The sequence below is a fragment of the Clavelina lepadiformis genome, chromosome 7 (assembly GCF_947623445.1).
Source record: "Clavelina lepadiformis chromosome 7, kaClaLepa1.1, whole genome shotgun sequence".
Taxonomy (NCBI): Eukaryota; Metazoa; Chordata; class Ascidiacea; order Aplousobranchia; family Clavelinidae; genus Clavelina; species Clavelina lepadiformis.
Genome location: NC_135246.1, coordinates 13,381,935 through 13,404,106, shown reverse-complemented (window position 1 = coordinate 13,404,106; position 22,172 = coordinate 13,381,935). Strand labels below are relative to the sequence as shown.

Below are 22,172 nucleotides of genomic sequence, written 5' to 3'. Positions count from 1 at the left end.
AACAACATGCTGTAAAAATCACTAGTTTGTGTAATCGAAGTAAGCAAACAGCTTGTCGAAAATTTGTTTTGCTGTTTTTTTGTAACTCGACTTCTGAGAAGTCATCAACCGATCTTTGGTAAATGCGCACTCAGAGTTCGAGTAAGTGCTTCGTTTTTCCAGTAAATTCAATATTGACTTAATCACAAAGTCAAGACGAATATCAACCCGTTTATAATTTAAAGTCCTTTAGCACTACTTCTATAGAAATATCTTATGTTATCGCATAGTTTTTCAGTCATATGAAGGTAACGGGTACATGCAAACGAATTTAGAAAAAATTTATTAATAAAATGACAAACAAATTTCTTGCTAACATTTCACGATGTACGGTACCATGCGGCTTTACAGCGCAACCTACCAATACGGGCGAATAATACTATCGCGGATATAGTAGCTTTAGGTTTCACAATTTTGCGAATAGAGAAAAAAATTTCGGAATTATAACGATTAGTTATTACTTAGTCAGCTTTTTGCGCTCCGGGATATGTTATAAATCGTGATTCACGTGGACGTCAGTTAGACTTACATGAAACGATAACACTGGCCAACAAAAAAATTTTGGCATGGAAGGTAAGAACGATTTTAGGGTATATCAGGGGCGCTGAGCTCGAAAATGCCATTAGTTTTTGCAAATTGGCTCTAGTTTTTAAGATATTAGCGAATTTTGATATTTTTGGTACCTTTTAATTTTGAACGTAGGTTGCATTTTATCTTAAGGAACAGCCTATATTAAATGTTGTTGTAAGTCTATCTGCACTAAAACCACAAGAATGAGCAAAAGCTAAAGACACAATGAGATTAACTAAAAGAAGAGGTGCTGCATAAGTCTATTCTTTTCCGTATATTCAACACAAAAAATGCCCCATTTATTCGTCTTTTCAACAGATTCTCCTAACATACTGCAATGTGTGAGACTAGCTTCCAATACCACATTAAAACTTGCTTGAAGTGAACAATAAATAGCAGTAATTTGGTAATAACAAACCAAGTATGCCTAAGCCAACACAAGAAAGACGACAATTTGTAAAAACAGACAAAATAAACAAGCAATCAATTTTTTTATTTGCCACGGAGTATTCAAAACAAAACACTATACGAAAAAATATACCCATCTCAGGATGTACATTAGTGAAGTTCTTAGATGCACTCTAGTTAATTACTCAAATTAGCTTAAAGTCATCTGCAGGAAAATTCTCTTGTACGACTTTCGCTTGTAGTCTGGTTGTGGACAGCTTCGCATTAGGCACCAGCAGTAATCTGCCATCATGTGAGTATCACATCTACCTTGATATCCTCATCTATTAATTTGGTATCTTGGTGAAACCTTTCACCTTGTTCCTCACTCATATTTCCAAGGTTTTCAGGGAAGCGATCCAAGTGACTAAATAGATAGTGAACTTTTATGTTCATCCTTGATCCAAGAGCTTGAAAGTTTGTAAGCTTTACTTCTATGAGATCCACATAGTTGCTTGCTTTTGTGCTTCCAAGAAATCCTTTTACAACTGCAACGAAAGAGTGCCAGGCTGCCTTCTCAACTTCAGTCATATGTGATGGAAAAACTTAATATTAAATTAATTTTCGTATTTGTGGCCCATCAAAAATTCCTGCTTTCAGCGTTTCAATACTAAGACCAGGAAATACTTTGCACAGGTGATCAAAACAAGCACCATCTTTATCTAATCTAAAGCCTTGACAAATTGTTTCATCAAACCCAGTTTGATGTGCAATGTGGGTGAAATGATGCGATCACAAATGACCAAAGGTTCATTTACAATGTGTTTATCTTCGTGGACAAGCTGTTCTCGTATGGGCCATTCCTTTTTAATCCAGCGTTGATCAGTGGCCCGACTATCCTAGTAACAAATAAAGCAGGGATACTTGGTGTAGCCGCCTTGTTGTCCTAAGAGAAAGTTGAACATTTTCAAATCAACGCATATCTCCCAGTTATGCTCAGTATAAGAAAGTTTCTTCAAGATCATCTTTACACTTTGGTAGTGTTCCTTTAAAACGACTGAGTGGCCAATTGGAACACGGGCAAACTTATTTTCGTTGTGAAGTAGCACACATTTCAAGCCTTTTTTGGAGCTGTCAATGAATGACCTCTATTCTTCTGGTTTATACTCAAGTAGACCCATAGATGAAAGAAGTTCTTCGATGTTTTTACAGTACACAAAATTATCTTCTTGAGAGAAAAATTGCATTAACATTTCTTCTCTGTCCCGGTAAAACGTTATTTTTGTTGCCGAATCAAGAATGTTATGCTATGTGTTGATGTTAAGGCTTATGTTAGTGCTTGATGGGAGATGATATAAACTAATCTAAGGTCTTATTTACCTCACAAGCGAGAAATTTGTGCCAGACAACTCAACATTTGGGCAAAACTAAATAGCTGCTTCACATGGCTTCAGTTTTTGTTAACCTACGTTACTCACTAGCATACATTTGTAACTTTTCATGGCGTATTTAGGAAAAAGCAATATCTCAAAAACTAGAGCCAATTCAGCAAAAGTAATGGCATTTTCGGACTCAGCGCCCCTGATATACCCCTAAATCGATCTAACATATCATGCCTTTTGAAAAAAATTTTTTTTTGTTGGCCTGTGTAATTATTGTTGTTTTGAAACAAACGACAAGTTAACGAGATAACACAGTGTTTGCTGGGAATTTTTGGGCTGTGGAACTTGAGAGGTTAATTAGCCCTATCCAAGCCGGGCTTGCGACTTTACTATTTTAACTCGGTGTGGCCGACACTGCACACATATTTTCAATCGTTAATTACTCAAAAACTATACGTCGTAAACTGATCGGATTTTTACAGGTTGGTAGAAAAAACATCTGGCTTCCTGTATACATCATAATTGTAAAATTAAAGAAAGTGAATTTAGTGTAAATTAAGTATTTCTAAATGTGATACATTTCTATAAATTTTTCTTATTACGCCGCACTCCCGCTGTGCGGAAAACCAGCTGACTGCGAGAAGAGAACTCAAGAGAATAGTTAGTCGAGTTAGTGGTGCGTAAATGAGTAAACGAAAACGATACGCTTCAATGCGGAGAGTGAGAAAAATTATGAAAATATGACAATATCTCAATAATTACAAAATCCAACTTTATAAAACAAACATGGACAGATAGCTGAACATTTTTTAGGAAAAGTCACCAAATTTCAAGTTTCTACAGCAAACAATGCAACTGTACGCCATGTTTTGCGGTGACTGTGTGAAGGAGGAAACACACCTATTGAAATTAGGGTTAATTAATTGCAAAAGGCAGTAACCTAGTTATATCATACAGGTTGTTATTCCATTTAAAAAGCAAATTATTGAAGTTAAAGAAGGAGAAGTTGAAAGTAGGTATCCGCAAAAATGGAATTTATGAAAATAATTTATTGAACTCACCTTGAAAAGATTTTCTACAAACGCAGGTTCTACTTGAGACAAAAAAGTTTGATTGCTAACAGAACTTTGTTAAATTATGAGCAACTTACAATGAAAGATATGTTTCTACTAGCACTGTATCAATCGTAAGGTGTTAGATAGCAATATAAACGACATATGAAGCGATATACGTGGAGATTCAAAGCGTTTAAAAAATGTTTTTTAGTTTCCTTTTATTTGCAGAAAGATAGATGAGTAATAGGAGCAATTAGGAAAAAGGCGAAAAAAGGTAAACTTTATTTTTGCAGTGCCAAACATTTTTAACGGTTTGCCCAAATTGAAAATCCACTATATCACTATTCACTATAGCATTTAATTGTGAAAGTTTAGCAAGTTAAACCGCAAACTGTGCTAAATTAATTGAAGGCCTGTTGAAAGTAAACTCTTACCAATATGCTATGCTGGGCGAAAGAGCGAGTAACGCATGGGCTTTTAGGTCGCATGTTGACCTTAAACCTTTATGTAGGCGACACAAAGCAAATATAAAAGCGCACTTAACCGTTTCCGAGCAGAAGGGAAATTTCTCAGAAATAAAAATCTTTGTTTAGCCTACTTTTTTTACTTTGCCCTACATGCTGCAAAGCGCGATTCAGACAGTTTTCAGTTTTAAGCTTGCATCAACAGGAATTTTGTCTGTTCGAGAAACGTTTAATGTTTCAGACAGAAGACATATGAAATTTTTCTCAGCTTGTAGAACGCAAGAGTAAAAAACTGCTCGAAACTAATATGCTTTAATAGATATTATATATAGGCCATTTGTAAATTTAATTTATGAAACGAATTAAAATTACTGAAAGGATAAATATAAAAACATTTTTATAATATTGAGTTTAATAATAGTATTGAGCTTAGCACTGCACCAGCCAAAACTAAACATTTAAATTTGATTGCTAATAAAAGTTGGTAAGAATTTTAAGTTTTACAAATGTGGAAATTGAATTTTGTTTTAGATGGTTAATTTATAACTAGCTTCAAGTTTACACTTTACGTATAAAACAGTGCAAGCAACGGTTAAAAGAAATGACTGTTAGTTCCGTTTTATTTGCTGATGGATTTGTTTTCTCCACTTTACTCGCTGATCTTCTAACATTAGCTGCCCTCGGTTACATAGCTGCAGCGATGGCACCAACTGGAAAGTACATGGCCAAGCTCCACTACACAGCAAAAATTGTGGGTGGTCCTAAATCTCATTGGTTGTTAGGCGACAGTGTAAAGGTGGGTTGAAGAATCTTTGTTGCAAAAAAAAGGAAACATTGTAGCTTTAAGTTAATGATAGCAAGTTCTGTTTGCTTTTGTTTAGACTATACGCTATCGTAATGTGTCCAGTGTGAAACACAAAAGACAATAATAAGACCAAATAAAAATACATTTATATATGCTCACGTGACAAAGTGATATTTCCATATCTGCAGTACGGCTATACCCACCAAGGACTGATGAATAGTCTTGAAAAAATTAAAGAATTTCCGGCAATGTGCACTCAATACATGGGATGGTGAGCTAATTTTTTATCGCTCTGGATAATCAAACATATCAAAAATTATACACCAATGCTAATGTAAAGCGCACTTACAAAATTGGTTTTTAGATCCGAAAGCTTTTATGTACAAGCTTATGTTGCGCCCCTTGTTACGTAATCGAGTGCTAATTTCCGAAGGCGATTATTGGAAGCGACATCGTAGACTGTTGACGCCAATTTTTCACTTTGACATACTGAAGGCGTAGGTGCTTTCATAAACTTATGGTTTAGCCAGCACCACGTTTATTGAAGTGATAAATATCACTATCCACATTAGAAAAGTTAACAAAAAAGTTTTTGCATGTACAGACACGTGGACGTTTTTAATGCTAACAGCTCCAGCATCTTAGAATTATGTGAATTGAAATCCAAATCTGGAGTTTCTTTTGACATTACTTCGCCGCTGGCAGATCTCTCATTTAGCAATATGATGGAATGTGTCATGTCAAAGAAAGTGACAAAGCATGCGGAGTTAGTCTTCTTGTCAAGCAAAAAATACTTATAACTTAAGCTATATAGCCCTGCTGGTTGAAAACATCCGAAGCAAATCGTATTGAAAAATTAACACGTTTAAGATTGACCCCAAAATGAGACCAAATCTCTGCGGTCATATACATATTTCTACAATTACAGAGAAAACTGGGTTTACATACAAGCGTTGAAAGAAATGTCATATTTACAATACTGACTTTTCCTGCTGCGATATGGTATGGTATAGTATGCCTTAGTTAGATGAACCGCATAAAGGGCTTACAGTATATTTTTGAACGTGTTTGAAAACACGGAAAAATGTTCTTTAAATAAATCAACAATTTCTGCGTGTTTATTTTTCTGCACACATAATGATGATAACCGATGTTATTTTATTAGGCCTCAGTTGTATAATTTAGCAGAACTAACATAACACACAAGCCTGTTTGTCTGCAGGAGAACACGACCGCTCTGATGTTCGCGTGTGTTGGTGGTTACAGAGATTGTGTTGAATTCTTACTTGACATGGGAGCTTCCGTCAATTCCAAACGAATGGTATAAATAGCCATGTTTATAATTTATCAATATACACTTACAGTAGTCACCAGAACATTTATACATTCTATAGGGTCATGCAACTATTATCTCTGGATATGTCGTCTAAAGAAAATTTTACGTATTTATTCAGACTGGGTGTACAGCGCTTTATCTGGCATCTCAAGGTGGTTTCTACAAAATTGTTAATCCACTGATAAACAGGGGTGCTGTAATAAACGACCAAAATCACGTAAGTTAATAACAGCCGACTGCTGCAGTAGGACGATTATAGGATATCCATAGCCTACTTATGCTAATGTAGCTGAGAAGTGACGTTTTTTTTAAAGAATGGAGAAACGGCTCTTTTTTCGGCGTCACAATTGGGTTTTAACAATATTGTGGAACTGCTATGTTCAAAAGGAGCCAATGTAAACTTATCCTTTGAAGATAAGACGTCACCAACGTTCGTGGCATCGCAGAACGGACATCTGGAAACTGTAAAAGTGTTAGAGCACCTTCGTGCGGACATAAATCGCAGGAGAACGGTAGCAACAAAATGTCAAACAGAAAGTTTTGTTACTTTTGCAACACTTGTTAATACATTGCCTAGGTGCTAAATATCAATGTTAAGCAAAATTTGAACAAAAGTACACTGTATTGACTTGTCACTTATCCTGTGATGAAATTTGTTTTAGGATGGTATATCTCCATTATGGATTGCCTGTCAAATGGATCACTACAATGTAGTAGAATTTCTTGTCCATGCTGGTGCGCATACAGATAGGTACAAAGAAAAAGAATAGATTAACTGAAATATCCTCACAATATAGTGCTTTTATACTGAACAATTATACCGTGAATCAGGAATTTCTCTTGTATGTATTACGTATTCTTGCAGGTCTCGGAGCAAGTATGGTGTCACTCCCCTGTTTAAGGCTGCAAGTAAAGGAAACGACAACATAGTCCGATGTCTGTTGAAGAAACTTCCATATACTGGTTTGCTCAGCGTAAGCACTTATACTTGTAAGAAAAGGTTTTCTGAGTTTTTTTCGTTCTGGTTGTCGTAGGTCGTATGTCCATCAAACAAATCAATGCTTACCCGTGTGGTGGAAGTTATGGGACCGATTTATAAATCACACATAGAAATCAACTTTGTAATGCTGAGACTTAAATATTCGTAACTTTTAGTGTGGCTATAATCCTTTACACGTGGCGGCTTATCATGGACATGTAACCGTCATCGAAGTTCTACTGGAATTTGGGGTCAACTCCATGCAGAAGGACAGGGTATCTGCAAAGTATTTTTCTACCTGATTATTTTGACACAACTTTTCTAAAGACATCTTGTAACACACTGTCACGTTGTGTAGGATGGACTGGACGCGGCACAACTCGTCATGACACAAAATTTTTCAGGAATCTGTGACATCATCGTGGCACACCAAAATTCCGCATTCTAAACAAATTCCTTTGCTCTGTTAATCATTGAGTGTGTGGATTTATTCTATAACCTTTTTGCATGACTGCTTTTATTTAAAAACTACAAGTGACTACAACCACGTTTGCACGCCTGAAATTATTGCGTTGAGCTATATCTCCATGGATGCAACGTAGACTAATACTAATCGGTAGCCTACATTACACCCCTTTGTTTTCATTGAACTATAATACATCAGACAAAACACAAGGGACACAAGCTTTCTTGACATGGAAAAGTTATAAGGACACATTGTACAAGTCAAGTCAGTTTGTTAATTAGCCTATATACCAATCCGTAAAAAGAACTTTGGTTGTAGTATTGGAGCTAGATGACTGAACACAAGGCGTAGCTGATTTCAGCATGCTAGGAAAATGTATTCGTAAAGTATGTAGGCTAACTATACGCTCAGCTAACGGAAATTATTTTAACACTGGTTAATGATTGTTAAGTTACCGGCACTTGGATCACATGATGGCCTAATTTGTAAAAACAATATGTTGAAAAAATCACTAGTTTGTGTAATTACAGGTTTCTGTAATCGAAGTCAGCAAACAGCTTGCCCAAAAGCTGTTTTGCTGTTTTTTTGTAACTCGACTTCTGAGAAGTCATCAACCGGTCGTTGGTAAATGCGCACTCAGAGTTCGAGTAAGTGCTTCGTTTTTCCAGTAAATTCAATATTGACTTAATCACAGAGTCGAGACGAATATCAACCTGTTTATTATTTAAAATCCTTTAGTACTACTTCTATAGAAATATCTTATGTTATCGCATAGTTTTTCAGTCATATGAAGGTAACGGGTACATGCAAATGAATTTAGAAAAAAATTATTAATAAAATGACAAACAAATTTCTTGCTAACATTTCACGATGTACGGTACCATGCAGCTTTACAGCGCAACCTACCAATACGGGCGAATAACACTATCGCGGATATAGTAGCTTTAGGTTTCACAATTTTTCGAATAGAGAAAAAATGTTCAGAAAAATAACGATTAGTGATTACTTAGTCAGCTTTTTGCGCTCCGGGATATGTTATAAATCGTGATTCATGTGGACGTCAGTTAGACTTTCATGAAACGATTATTGTTGTTTTTAAACAAGCGACAAGTTCTCGAGATAACACAGTGTTTGCTGGGAATTTCTGGGCTATGGAAGTTGATAGGTTAATTAATTGCAAAAGGTAGTAACCTAGTTATATCATACAGGTTGTTATTCCATTTAAAAAGCAAATTATTGAAGTTAAAGAAGGAGAAGTTGAAAGTAGGTTTCCGCAATAATGGAATTTATGAAAATAATTTAATGAACTCACCTTGCAAAGATTTTCTACAAACGCAGGTTCTACTTGAGACAAAAAGTTTGATTGCTAACAGAACTTTGTTAAATTATGAGCAACTTACAATGAAAGATATGTTTCTACTAGCACTGTATCAATCGCAAGATGTTAGATGGCAATATAAACGAGATATAAAGCGATATAAATGGAGATTCAAAGCGTTTAAGAAATGTTTTTTAGTTTCCTTTTATTTGCAGAAGGATAGATGAGTAATAGGAGCAATTAGGAAAAAGGCGCAAAAATGTAACCTTTGTTTTTGCAGTGCCAAAAATATTAACGGTTTGTCCAAATTGAAAATCCATGTTAAGATAATTTTTGTTCACTATTCACTATAGTATTTAATATTCAAAGTTTAGCAAGTTAAACCGCAAGCTGTGCTATAACAGTTGAAGGCCTGTTGAAAGTAAAGGCTTACCAATATGCTATGCTGGGCGAATGAACGTGTAACGCGTAGGCTTATAGGTCGCATGTTGACCTTAAACCAGTGGTTTCCAACCTTTTTTGGTGTCGGGGCCGAATTTCAAACTTCAGAGTATGTATGGAGCTGCATGAAAACACTCAAGTAATTATAACGAAAATTTTAAAACATGAAAACAGGTACCAACGAATAGCAACACTAACAAGAAAAATAACACAAATCACACAAATTTTGACCAATTTTTCATTTTTTTGACAAGTCAAAAAATAATCGTCCTAATTATTATAAAAAGAATTTTTATATTTTTGTGGGATCTTCAGGGGTCAATGAGAGCCGCAAGAAGGCTACCTTGGAGCCGCGGTTGGGAATCACTGCCTTAAACCTTTATGTAGGGCGTAGGCGATACAAAGTAAATATAAAAGCGCGCATGACTATTTCCGAGCAGAAGGGAAATTTCTCAGAAATAAAAATCTTTGTTTAGCCTATTTTTTTTTACTTTGCCCTACATACTGCAAAGCTCGATTCAGACAGTTTTCAGTTTTAAGCTTGCATTAACAGGAATTTTGTCTGTTCGAGAAACGTTTAATGTTTCAGACAGAAGACATAGAAATTTTTCTCAGCTTGTAGAACGCAAGGGTAAAAAACTGCTCGAAACTAATCTGCTTTAATAGATATTATATATAGGCCATTTGTAAATTTAATTTATGAAAGGAATTAAAATTAATGAAAGGATAAAAATAAAAACATTTTTATAATATTGTTTAATATTGTTGAGTTTACTAAAAGTATTGAGCTTAGCACTGCACCAGCCAAAACTAAACAGCTAAATTTGATTGCTACTAAAAGTTGGTAAGAATTACAAGTTTTACAAATGTGGAAATTGAATTTTTTTTTAGATAGTTAACTTATAACTTGCTTCAAGTTTACACTTTACGTATAAAACAGTGCAAGCAACGGTTAAAAGAAATGACTGTTAGTTCCGTTTTATTTGCTGATGGATTTGTTTTCTCCACTTTACTGGCTGATCTTCTAACATTAGCTGCCCTCGGTTACATAGCTGCAGCGATGGCACCAATTGGAAAGTACATGGCCAAGTTCCACTACACAGCAAAAATTGTTGGTGGTCCTAAATCTCATTGGTTGTTAGGCGACACTGCAAAGGTGGGTTGAGGAATCCTTGTTGCAAAAAATGGAAACATTGTAACTTTAAGTTAATGATAGCAAGTTCTGTTTGCTTTTGTTTAGACTATACGCTATCGTAATGTGTCCAGTGTGAAACACAAAAGGCATTAATAAGACCAAATAAAAATACATTTATATATGCTCACGTGACAATGTTATATTTCCATATCTGCAGTACGGCTATACTCACCAAGGACTGATGAACAGTCTTGAAAGAATCAAAGAATTTCCGGCAATATGCACTCAATACATGGGATGGTGGGGCCACGTTCAAGTATATCACCCGGACTGCATAAAGGAAATTTTAGCCCGTTCTTGTGAGCTAATCTTTTATCGCTCGGGATAATTTAATCAAACATATCGAACCAATGTTAATGTAAAGCGTACTTACAAAATTGTGTTTTAGATCCGAAAGCTTTTATGTACAAGCTTATGTTGGGCCCTTTGTTACGTAATGGAGTGCTAATTTCCGAAGGCGATTATTGGAAGCGACATCGTAGACTGTTGACGCCAATTTTTCACTTTGACATTCTAAAAGCGTAGGTGCTTTCATATACTTATGGTTTAACACGTAATATAACATAACACCACGTTTATTGTAGTTATAAATATCACTATCCACATTAGAAAAGTTAACAAAAAAGTTTTTGCATGTACAGACACGTGGACGTTTTTAGTGCTAACAGCTCCAGCATCTTAGAATTATGTGAGTTGAAATCCAAATCTGGAATTTCTTTTGACATTACTTCGCCACTGGCAGATCTCTCATTTAGCAATATGATGGAATGTGTCATGTCAAAGAAAGTGACAAAGGATGCGGAGTTAGTCTTCTTGTCAAGCAAAAAATACTTACAACTAGGGCAACCAGTTTTTTGACCTAAAAATTTTAAATTTTGACCTTAAAATTTGCAAATTTTGACCTCATTTTGACCTAAAAAGTTTACATTTTGACCTTATTTTGACCTAAAAAGTTTACATTTTGACCTTATTTTGACCTAAAAAGTTTAAATTTTGACCTCATTTTGAAAAACGCTATACTGATAGTCTCTACACTGTCTACAGCAACTTTCTAATCTAAAGCTGCATTTAAAAATGACAAAATGCTTTTCTAGTGTTGACTTTTTTTTCGTTTCTGCGTATTAAGATTGACAACTTGCAGTTTCAAATGTAATGACGTCACATCGTGACGTCACCAAACGCGCTGAAAAGCCTTCCCTCTCTTTGTGGCTTGGGTTCTAAGTAAAATTTGCGGGACTGGAATTGTTTGCGGTACAAGAAAAGAGAAAAACGGAAGAATAATATTACATAATGGTTACAAAATTACAAGTTTAATAGATTTTGACCTAAAAAAAAGACCTAACGAAACAATTTGACCGTATTTTGACCTAACGTAACATTTTGACTTTATCTGACCTAATAACTTCTATACCACACGTCGTACAAAGCTGAAATTTGTTTTGTGCTTGTTTCATAGCATTCTGAGCAGGTAAAAAAAAATTGACCATATTGACTTTTGGTTGCCCTACTTATAACTTAAGCTATATAGCCCTACTGGTCGAAAACATCGAAGCAAATCGTATTGAAAAATTAACACGTTTAAGATTGATCGCAAAATGAGACTAAATCTTTGCGGTCATATACATATTTCTACATTTGTAGAGAAAACTGGGTTTACATACAAGCGTTGAAAGAACTGTCATATTTGGTTTTTAAACGTTTTACAACGCCTTATTTATGGCCGCCAGCCTTGTTTTTCCTCAGCAAAGAAGGAAAAAAATTTAAAAAACTTACCAAAGAAGTTGAAGACGAAGCTTTTAAGGTATAATAAATAACCATTATAAGTTTTAGACCACCAAACCTTTTGTGTAAAAGCATGAGGTTATAAAATACATTTGCTGTAACAACTTCACTTTAAACATGCTATACGTGATAAAGCATCCACTTTGCATTTTTTTAGTTAATAAGCGAACGTCGCGAAATTCTTTTGCGGCAAAATTCTCTAGAGTGCAATCCCGAAGATGAAGTAATGATTAATCAAGAAACTGGATCAGCATTTACATTCCGAAAAAGAAAAGGCAAAATTGCAGACTTTTTGGATATCTTGATTCAAACAAAAGTAAGTGGACTAGACATCGGTTCTATTTCAGCACATCATAGTTGAACAGATTCTATAAAACAAGAAGTATTTTGACAGGATCAAGAGGGAAAAGGCTTGTCTGATGAAGAAATTAATGAGGAAGTGATAACCTTTTTTAGTGCTGGTCATGAAACTGTGTCAAATGGTAAAGTGTTACGCAGTAAAACCTGTCTCGATTTGTGTAATTGAAATAAATTATTATTTATTGATTACATTCAACATGAAACTATAAGTAGAAGTTAATGGTCTATTAATATGCCAAATATTCACGGATTGATAACAGGTGTTATGTGTTTTAATGTTACTATTCCAGGTCTTGTCTGGACGCTTTATTTCCTGGCAAAATATCCAGAACATCAATCATTATGTAGGGAAGAAATTCGTAATGTTCTTGGTGACCAGAACAACCTCACCTCGTGAGTAAACCATTAATCGATTAATGAGGATAAAGACTTTATACAAAACAACCCAGAAGTGAGACCTATAATTTTTTCGCGATAATTTCGCGTGAAACTTTTGCAGATATGATTTATAGGAAGAAGCAATTAATTATGCCAAATTAATAAAATGATTTTTTTTCAACAGGTCAAACATGTCCAAGTTGCCATACCTGACACAATGCATCAAAGAAAGTATGAGAATGTGTCCCCCCTTACACTTGGTTGGCAGATGCATCTCGGAGGATGTAACAGTATCGCATCGATACAACGAATTCAAAGAGACTAAAATACCTAAAGGGACGAATGTTGCTGTTAATATCTGGGCACTTCATCATCATCCAGACATTTGGAAAAACCCAGAGGTATCCTTTCAGTTAACAAAAAATGAAAGCAATGCGGCAAAGAGCTCACAACCAACACAAAGCATTTTAACTAATAATTCTATCTGATATTTTAAAAGGTTTTCGATCCATCAAGGTTCTCAGTCGAGAAATCTCATGAAAGATCTCCATACGCCTTCGTACCTTTCGGGGCGGGACCAAGGTATAAATAAATAAGCTCATATATTTGCACGAGTACGTTTTGTAAACATTTTGGGGTAAACTTAAATAATTTTCAAAATTATAGCTCTAACTAAATGTCTTGTTTTCAGGAACTGCATTGGACAACACTTTGGCATGCAACAAATGAAAGTAGTTCTGGCACTTATGTTGAGAAATTACGAATTCCTCTTAGACACTAGTTATCCAAATCCATCACTTGTTCCTGCTATTGTCATCCAGCCAGATGGCGGAGTGCATTTGTTCGCACGAAAAGTTTGATTGTTATAATCTTTAAAAGAAATACCATGTAAAAGCCAACAAGATTTAAACATTAAATCTTTTAACTTTAATTGAATTATATTGATATTTTTTTCGGTTTGGAAGCGCTGTGTTTTTTTTCTAAATCAAGAATAAAGCCTTCTCGTTGCGTAGTGTTGTTTTACTTTTGACACACTTTTCCTTCAGTTCTTGTACTAAACTCTTCAAAAGCTGTTATAAAACTAAAAAAAGTCCAGTGGTTGTCTAACTTAGTACTAATTTCTATATTTCTAAATAATTGTTTCAACTACTTAATGAAAATTAATTTAACATTTCATCTTTAAAATTCGTTTTTACATTCAATCGTAACATGAAAGAGTCCGAGTTTTTTAAGAAAATACAGGAGTGCTTAAACAGCCTATCATTTTTTCATTTCCACTGCGTATCTTTTCAAATCTGTTAACATCACATTGATCACAGAAGATTACCTCACATCACGCAGGCAATACAAACAAACAATTTTTACTTAGGTTTGAAACAATTAAAATTTTCTTGAAATAACAAATTGTTACTAAAAGATAGAAAAAATTCACGAAATAGTTGTTAGTTCTGTTTGCGGATAGATTTATTTTGTGTATCATACTTTGCTTGACAACCTTTCTTTTAACTGTAGTAAAAAAATGTTTGTAAAAATTTTCATTGTATGGGTAAGAAATATTATATTCTTACATACTAGTAATTACCAGTGCCAGAGTAATTTCCACATCCCTCGAGCAAAAAAATTCTTTGAAATAAACCAAAGGGTTAAGGTTCTCTGGCAATTATAAGCTGTTAGCAAATATATAATAATCAATTATAAGCGGTAAAGGGGACCAGCGTATTGTCTTAAATGTGGCCGCATTCAACTCCAATCATTGTCATATGCATAGAACTTGCACGAAATGACCATCTGAAGAAATCTTCTCAATCCTTGTGGGAGAATTCACAATCATTCAATGATTAATTCATCAATTGCCCAATCTTCGTAGCTTCCATCGGGCATATAACGACGTATTATTATCGGAATTTTTTTGGCTCTGGAAGAAATATGCAAGAAAGTTTTTTGTTTGCTTTCACCATTTATTGCTTAATACAATATGTTTTTCACAAATTGGTTCAATTCATTCTGAAGAAAACTAACCAAAACCTACTTCAGTTCCTTCATAGCGATTTGTAATGGATCTGTCTCACCTTCCAGCTCAACCATAACAGGTGCATTCATCCTGAAAGCATTGAAATTATCAAATATTATTCAATCAAATAGTTTGGAAGTTCTAGCACAATTCTACAACTGGTTTCTTCAGACTGACCAATGTCCGTGCCATAAGCCTTACACCTGATGGGTACACAAAAACAATATAATGTTAACATAAGATCTCCAAGCAGCGGCGAAGCTAGGATATTTGCGGTCTCGGGCGAACAAAAATAATTTACACTTTTGTTTTGTTTTATGTATCCTTACCACAAATAGTCTACAATAACTCTTTCTCCAAACACACAAACTTTACCACTTATTGCTTCAACCATTTCAGAAAAAAGCCAAATTGCAAAATTAACGAAACAATGTTTTATTAATAAAAAATGAATGAAACAATACATGATATATATATAACATACAGCAAAAAGTGAGAGTAATTAAATGGCATGGATTCCGAAACCATGAACGCAAAGAGGACAGCAGCAACATGGTGCAATACTATGTCTTTAACTTATCACTAAACTTTTAGCAGGCGAATTTTCGTTCAATACCTACTTTTCAGCTCACTGCTTATACAATAGAATATAGGTGAATCAATATAAATTCTTCCTAAATTCCGGTTTTAGTTCAATGTAAAGGCCTGGTAAGGCTCAAATGTGTACTACAATCAGCACTGACGCTTAATTTTGTTTTCACGTACACTACGGCAAAGAACAACACAAACTAGATCGTGAAAAATAATGGTAGTTGTATTTACACTAGGGATGGGCCGATACGAACCCAAACCCGAATAGATTCGCTGAATATCGCCTTTATGGAAGATTCGGGCGAAAACGAATACCAACAATGGCGAACCCAAACACATATTACTTATAAATTTACTGACTTTCGTAAAAAATGATAATCTAGTTTCCCGACAAAGCTAAACTAGAGTCAGCAGTACTTACAACGAAGGTTGTTTTCCTAACGATTTTGCCTTTTCGATCGTTTTTTAAACACTATTTTTCGAAAGAAAGCGATTTTTTTATCGATTACGTCATTTTAGAAGCAAGACTTGACAACTTTTGGAGGAAATTTTATTGTTTGGTTCTAATACGAATAGATTCGGGATTCGTTCGTGTCGAATTTCATGATATTCTGGTTCGAACCACCACGAACCCGAATAATCTTCCTCGCGGCACATCCCTAATTTACACGTAATACGCACGCAGACGATCCTGATGCGGAGCAGTATGGTGTTACTACAGTAAGGTACAGTGCAGTAATTACTTCCTTGCAAAAAAAATCACTAATTTTTTTTGGTTTTGTTTTTGCGACAGCTTTGTTCAACACATGTTGCTGAATTTTTGGTAGTGGGATTACGTCCCGGAGTTGAACTCAAATGTATGTAAAAGATAGGAATTTCACCGGGACCAACGAAAGTGTCGATATATGTGAACTGTCGATATAGCCGAAGTTGATATAGGCGAATTCTACTGTAATTGAAAGTGTTAAATAAAACCATGTCTTTTAAAACGTATACAGGTAGTGACAAAAATTTTGGCTCCAATTAAAGGCTGAAGTTTAATAGCTTTCAGTTCATAAAAAATCAGTTGAAAACCGATTTACTGCATGCCAACTGATACAATTAAAAATGTTGGTTTCTTGTGGCAGTAACTGAATGTTAAAATGGTGTAATAATGCTTGTTGGTACACATTTGGTCGACAAAAAACGATTGAAAATCTATTGTTGTTTGTATCGTTGTAAGTGAGATTTTGATTAAGTAATTATGCAAACGATGTACCAAAAGTATTTTCGATTAAGTGGGTCAATTCTGGTTTGTCACCCAGGGAGGAACACCTACTTTGCCCGTCCATGCCATTGGAATGAGTTATTTCACTGTTACAGGTCCTAAATGTTTGGGACATACAACAGTCTAAAAAGATATAATGGTACTTTATTATTGGTGGGGATGCGTGGTAGCCTATCTGGGCTCCGGGGCTATTAGCAATTTCACTTTTTTAGAAAAACATAAGGTAGTTTGTGACATGAGTGCCCAAAATGGAAAGAAGTTATGATTACATAATATTTACACTACTATGTTTGTTACTTAATGAAATACTTACGAAATCTGCAGTGCACGTGTTCCCAAAACTCTGGCACGTTCATATTTTGTCAAATATGGAGTGGTTATTCGTTTAGAAGCTGCAATAGGACCGGCTTCTGTTGACACAATAATTAGGGATATGTCGAGTTTGAATATGAACAATTAATCATTCAACAAAAACACTAATACTCCCATGTATTCTCACTACCTGGGTGTTTAAAATTTTAGGCCAAGTAAACCAGAAATGATTTAAAACTACACAAGAAAACTTATGAAAGCAACCTATTGCATTGAGTAATAAAACTAATAACCTGTTAGAGTGTGCTAATTGTCATAATTAGAAGAAAACGTGGCGCTACGACATTGTGCTGACTGTTCTGTCCGCCATTTGTTAGTATGACATGATCAGTGCCTATAAACCGATAACACTTTTGAGGACAAGAAATTGGAGCGGGTCAATAAAAAATTTATAAGGAAAAGTTTTTAAAAGCCAGAAAGCGGCAAGATAAGCGCTTCAAAATTACTTGGTATTTGCGCCAGACTAAATGAGTCTTATTAATTTCAAGTTTATAAAAAACTTGTGTTTAATGTGGTTTGCTTTGTTGCTGCTAGTAAAAAGCAAAATATATGCTTAGCTCAAAGGTTGTGTTGGCTGTATAGTAAAATAATCCTAAACTTCACATGATCATAATCAGTTACTAAAAATGGCCGCCAGGGTCGGCAGCACAATTCTGTGGCACTACACTATTTTCTCGAACTCTAACAGGGTACGACCATTCTGGAAAGACCAGACTGGTGCACCACTAGGCTGGCATTTCTGCAGGTGTAGTATACTAAAAGCATTGGCACAAGTTGAAATACAGCAGACATTACCCTAAAGATTTCGCAAAAACAACAAGATTAAACATTTGGACTTTTAAATCATTATTGATTTCAATTCAAACAGAACAACACTATAAAAGTACAACAAATATCACTATAAAACAATTATGATGGAATGACTTAATTAGTTAACTCATAATTTTTTTTACTGGTTACTAACCACCGGAATCTAAAATCTCAACTCTATGTCCATCTTCTTCATTTTCAAGCTCGTTGATGCCTTCCATGTCATCCATACCACCAGCATCATCCTGAAAACTGATAACATTTACTTGATTGAGAACTAAGATGAAATAGTGCATGTATACAAATATTATGATCTGGCTAAATATAGCATATATACAGATTCAGGGTCTAGTATACAAGTACACAACCACAGGATGCCTTTGTATACTAAAACCCAGCTACTAAAATTGTTACGCCATTTCTTTGTGCACTTGTATACTAGACACCTGATTCAATACTGTAACAAAAAGTTAAAAAACCCAACAAGTATAATATCTAAAGTGAAAACTAAACGATTTACAGAAGTTATTGCCACCCATCAAGGAGGAACAAATTCTCAAATTCATAAAAAGCATGCTAATTTGAACGTGGCCAAACCATGTTTTAAAGTTTGCTTGGGTATAACCTATACAGTAAGCTAGATGGAATTTGCCCAAGTGGCCACCTCAAGAAAAAAATAAAATTATTGGGGACTTAAGCAAACAACACATTAATATGCACAGACTGATGGAAATAGTGATAGGTTATTGTTCTTTGCTCACCCCTCAAAATCATCCTCGTGGTCAGACATGATGATTGTTGACAAAAGTAAAGAGTGGAAACTGCAGCAGAATCGTTGAAGAAAACTAGCACAATCTACAGGCAACTCTGACAGAAGACTGCGGTACAAAGATTTTCCCAATCACTAAGGCTAGGCCTATACCAATCAATAATTTTATTTCTTCGTCAAAAGCGCGGTGGGGACAAAAAAAGCTAGCCAGTTGTTATTAGCATGTGCTAATGAAATTGACAAAGCCGTGAAGGCTTAAAATGTGCTCCAAAAATTTACTGTAATAATTATTATTAATTGACTGGTAACAACTAGCCTAGCACGGCCACTAAACTGGGTCTAGGATACAAGTGCACAACCACAGGATGCCTTTCTATACTAGACACTAGCTACTAAAATTGTAACGTCATCTGGTTGTGCACTTGCATACTAGACCCACTAAACCCATAAACTTTAACGGCAAAAATGTAACCGGTAACCTTACTGAAAGCCAACTTCACACCAACCACCGTCACTCAACAACAGAGCAACTCAATGAGCACTTCTGCTATTGGCGTCTGACATCAACAGAAAACTGTCACAAACAAAAAGCCAAGAAATCGGTTGAAAAAGCCGAGAAATTGGCTTGGGAAGTATGCCATGGTTATTTGCAATTCATTGAGTTTCAAAAACTGTTGATACCGGGTATAAATTTTTGGTGATAGTTTCGTTATTATTTATGTGTAACAGTTTATTTTTTTTAATGATTCATGGATGTATATTTTGCTACTTGACCTATAGGCTAACAGTAACATCCATCAATGTTCCTTTTCGGCTGTCATTCCTTAGTTGAGCGAGATTGATGGTGAAGTTGATGCAGTTGTGGCGGTCGTGATAGTAAATTGTAATAATTTATATTAATTGGCATTCTAAAACATGCATGGGTTGTGTCTCCAGCTAGATTCAATTCAATTGAGTGTTTGAAGTGTATTTTTCGTAGTTAAATCCATAAGCAAACAAAGAGTTCCAAAACCGACGCTCTGACACAGTTTCAAGTAGCATTGTATTTTACGGTGTGACGTTTTGATGGTACTTTGGTCAAGAGCTTCGGTGACAATAGAATAATGTTAGATATTACATAGGTTATACGTAGCAATGCAAAATAACATGGCGTTCGCTGATTGGTTGATGTATATGGTATAAAAACTTAGGTTTGGTTAAAATCTGCCTTCTTGTTGTCTCTACACATAGTATCAGTTTTTACCTTCTGGACTGTTCATTACTGAATTGAAGTTATAGCTTTGTTCAAATGTGAAAGGATGATGAAAATGTTTCTGATTTGATACAACAATATTTCGGACAATATAACAATTAGACTTTATGAATTTGGTGCTGATTTAAAGAAACAATATAGAGAAAGCAGGCCAACGGATTCAAAGACACAATTGTCTAGGAGTTCTAAAAGAAAGACTAATAGCCTTTGGCCTTAGGCCGCCAACCTAAAAGCAATCTACATCGCCAATCCCCACACAGTTTTGCTGTTATTCTTCGATACTGGCGAATCTTATCTCGAAGCGGGAACTATTGCTAGTTAATAGTTGTCCTAGGATATGACTTGCATACGTTCAGATAAACACATTAATTTTCGATTGCTTTAGTAGTTCGACCGTCAGAGCTAAAAATCTCGACATGTAGGCATACGTGGTCATTACGAATTACTACATCCTTCACTGTTGAAAAACTAGATGTGTCGAGACAAGTCAATCAAACAAATCAATACTTACCCATTTGGTGGAAGTTATGGCACCGAATTATAAATCACTCATGGAAATCAACTTTGTAATGCTGAGACTTAAATATTCCTAACTTTTAGTGTGGCTATAATCCTTTACATGTGGCGGCTTATAATGGATATGTAACCGTCATCGAAGTTCTACTGGAATTTGGGGTCAACTCCATGGAGAAGGACAGGGTATCTGCAAAATATTTGTCTTCCTGATTATTTTGACACAACTCTTCTAAAGGTATCTTGTAACACACTGTCACGTTGTGTAGGATGGACGGGACGCGGCACAACTCGCCATGTCACAAAAGTTTTCTGGAATCAGTGACATCATCACAGCATACCGAAATTCCACATTCTAAACAAATTCCCTTGCTCTGTTAATCATTGAGTGTGTGGATTTATTCTATAACCTTTTCTGCATGACTGCTTTTATTTAAAAACTACAAGTGACGACAACCACGTTTGCACGTCTAAAATTATTGCGTTGAGCTATATCTCCATGGATGCAACGTAGGCTATCAAACGGTAACTTACATCACACCCCTTTGTTTTCATTAAACTATAATACATTAGACATAACAGAAGGGATACAAGCTTTCATGACATGAAAAGTTATAAGGACAAATTGTGCAAGTCAAGTCAGTTTGTTAATTAGCCTATAGGCCTATATCAATCCGTAACAAGAACTTTGGTTGTAGTATTGGAGCTAGATGACTGAACACAAGGCGTAGCTGATTTCAGCATGCTAGGAAAATGTATTCGTAAAGCATGTAACTATACGCTCAGCTAACGGAAATTATTTTAACACTGGTTAATGATTGTTAATTTACCGGCACGCGCACTTGGATCACACAATGGCCTAGTTTTTAAAAACAGCATGCTGTAAAAATCACTAGTTTGTGTAATTAGAAGTTTGTGTAATCGAAGTCAGCAAACAGCTTGCCCAAAATTTATTTTGCTCTTTTTGTAACTCGACTTCTGAGAAGTCATCAACCGGTCGTTGGTAAATGCGCACTCAGAGTTTGAGTAAGTTCTTCGCTTTTCCAGTAAATGCAATATTGACTTAATCACAGAGTCTAGACGAATATCAACCTGTTTATTACTTAAAATCCTTTAGTACTGCTTTTATAGAAATATCTTATGTTATCGCATAGTTTTTCAGTTATATGATGGTACGGTACATGCAAACAAATTTTGAAAAAAATTATTAATAAAATGACAAACAAATTTCTTGCTAACATTTCACGATGTACGGCGGTACCATGCAGCTTTACAGCGCAACCTATACCAATACGGGCGAATATCACTATCGCGGATATAGTTGCTTTAGGTTTTACAAATTTGCGAATAGAGAAAAAATTTTCAGAAAAAAGTAACGATTACTTAGTCAGCTTTTTGCACTCCGGGATATGTTATAAATCGTGATTCACGTGGACGTCAGTTAGACTTTCATGAAACGATTATTGCTGTTTTGAAACAAACGACTCGAGATAACACATTGTTTGCTGGGAATTTCTGGGCTGTAGAACTTGAGAGGTTAATTAATTGCAAAAGGTAGTAACCTAGTTATATCATACAGGTTGTTATTCCATTTAAAAAGCAAGTTATTGAAGTTATAGAAGGAGAACTT

General features: G+C 35.2%; 3 protein-coding genes across 4 annotated transcripts; 2 read left to right on the top strand and 1 right to left on the bottom strand.

Annotated features, from left to right (window-relative positions):
• The first annotated feature begins 4,383 nt into the window (after window positions 1–4,383).
• Window positions 4,384–9,750, top strand: LOC143464774 (uncharacterized). Of its 2 annotated transcripts, none has more exons than XM_076962757.1 (9): window positions 4,384–4,693; window positions 4,891–4,973; window positions 5,925–6,023; window positions 6,157–6,255; window positions 6,353–6,550; window positions 6,701–6,789; window positions 6,904–7,012; window positions 7,194–7,292; window positions 7,376–9,750. In XM_076962757.1, the coding sequence occupies exons 2-9, from the start codon at window positions 4,971–4,973 to the stop codon at window positions 7,463–7,465; spliced, it is 786 nt and encodes a 261-aa protein (XP_076818872.1). In that variant the 5' UTR covers window positions 4,384–4,693; window positions 4,891–4,970; the 3' UTR covers window positions 7,466–9,750. The 2 variants fall into 2 exon arrangements, with proteins under 2 accessions (XP_076818872.1, XP_076818871.1); XM_076962756.1 differs by lacking the exons at window positions 4,384–4,693; window positions 4,891–4,973 and adding exons at window positions 4,985–5,199; window positions 5,307–5,468.
• A 370-nt stretch (window positions 9,751–10,120) lies between these two features.
• LOC143464773 (cytochrome P450 4A7-like) lies at window positions 10,121–13,969 on the top strand. Its single transcript, XM_076962755.1, has 11 exons — window positions 10,121–10,398; window positions 10,595–10,736; window positions 10,826–10,958; window positions 11,079–11,240; window positions 12,079–12,238; window positions 12,377–12,535; window positions 12,614–12,701; window positions 12,870–12,972; window positions 13,142–13,358; window positions 13,457–13,539; window positions 13,649–13,969. Exons 1-11 carry the CDS (start codon window positions 10,204–10,206, stop codon window positions 13,815–13,817), a joined length of 1,611 nt encoding a protein of 536 aa, XP_076818870.1. The 5' UTR covers window positions 10,121–10,203; the 3' UTR covers window positions 13,818–13,969.
• An 815-nt stretch (window positions 13,970–14,784) lies between these two features.
• Window positions 14,785–19,288, bottom strand: LOC143464775 (DNA-directed RNA polymerases I, II, and III subunit RPABC2-like). Its single transcript, XM_076962758.1, has 5 exons — window positions 18,770–19,288; window positions 18,163–18,260; window positions 17,140–17,236; window positions 14,987–15,058; window positions 14,785–14,872 (listed from the first exon to the last, which is right to left on the bottom strand). Exons 1-5 carry the CDS (start codon window positions 18,796–18,798, stop codon window positions 14,785–14,787), a joined length of 384 nt encoding a protein of 127 aa, XP_076818873.1. The 5' UTR covers window positions 18,799–19,288.
• Window positions 19,289–22,172: the final 2,884 nt, after the last annotated feature.

Coding starts and splice junctions, on each gene's coding strand:
- LOC143464774 (XM_076962756.1), top strand. CDS start 5,433: ATGTGTCATGTCAAAGAAAGTGACAAAGCATGCGGA. Junction 6,256..6,352: donor TAATAAACGACCAAAATCAC/GTAAGTTAATAA, acceptor TTTTTTTTAAAG/AATGGAGAAACGGCTCTTTT. Junction 6,551..6,700: donor ACATAAATCGCAGGAGAACG/GTAGCAACAAAA, acceptor AATTTGTTTTAG/GATGGTATATCTCCATTATG.
- LOC143464773 (XM_076962755.1), top strand. CDS start 10,204: ATGACTGTTAGTTCCGTTTTATTTGCTGATGGATTTGTTTTCTCCACT. Junction 12,536..12,613: donor ATATCTTGATTCAAACAAAA/GTAAGTGGACTA, acceptor GTATTTTGACAG/GATCAAGAGGGAAAAGGCTT. Junction 12,973..13,141: donor GACCAGAACAACCTCACCTC/GTGAGTAAACCA, acceptor TTTTTTCAACAG/GTCAAACATGTCCAAGTTGC.
- LOC143464775 (XM_076962758.1), bottom strand. CDS start 18,798: ATGTCTGACCACGAGGATGATTTTGAGGG. Junction 18,261..18,769: donor CACGAGGATGATTTTGAGGG/GTGAGCAAAGAA, acceptor AAATGTTATCAG/TTTTCAGGATGATGCTGGTG. Junction 17,237..18,162: donor TGAGATTTTAGATTCCGGTG/GTTAGTAACCAG, acceptor TTGTGTCAACAG/AAGCCGGTCCTATTGCAGCT.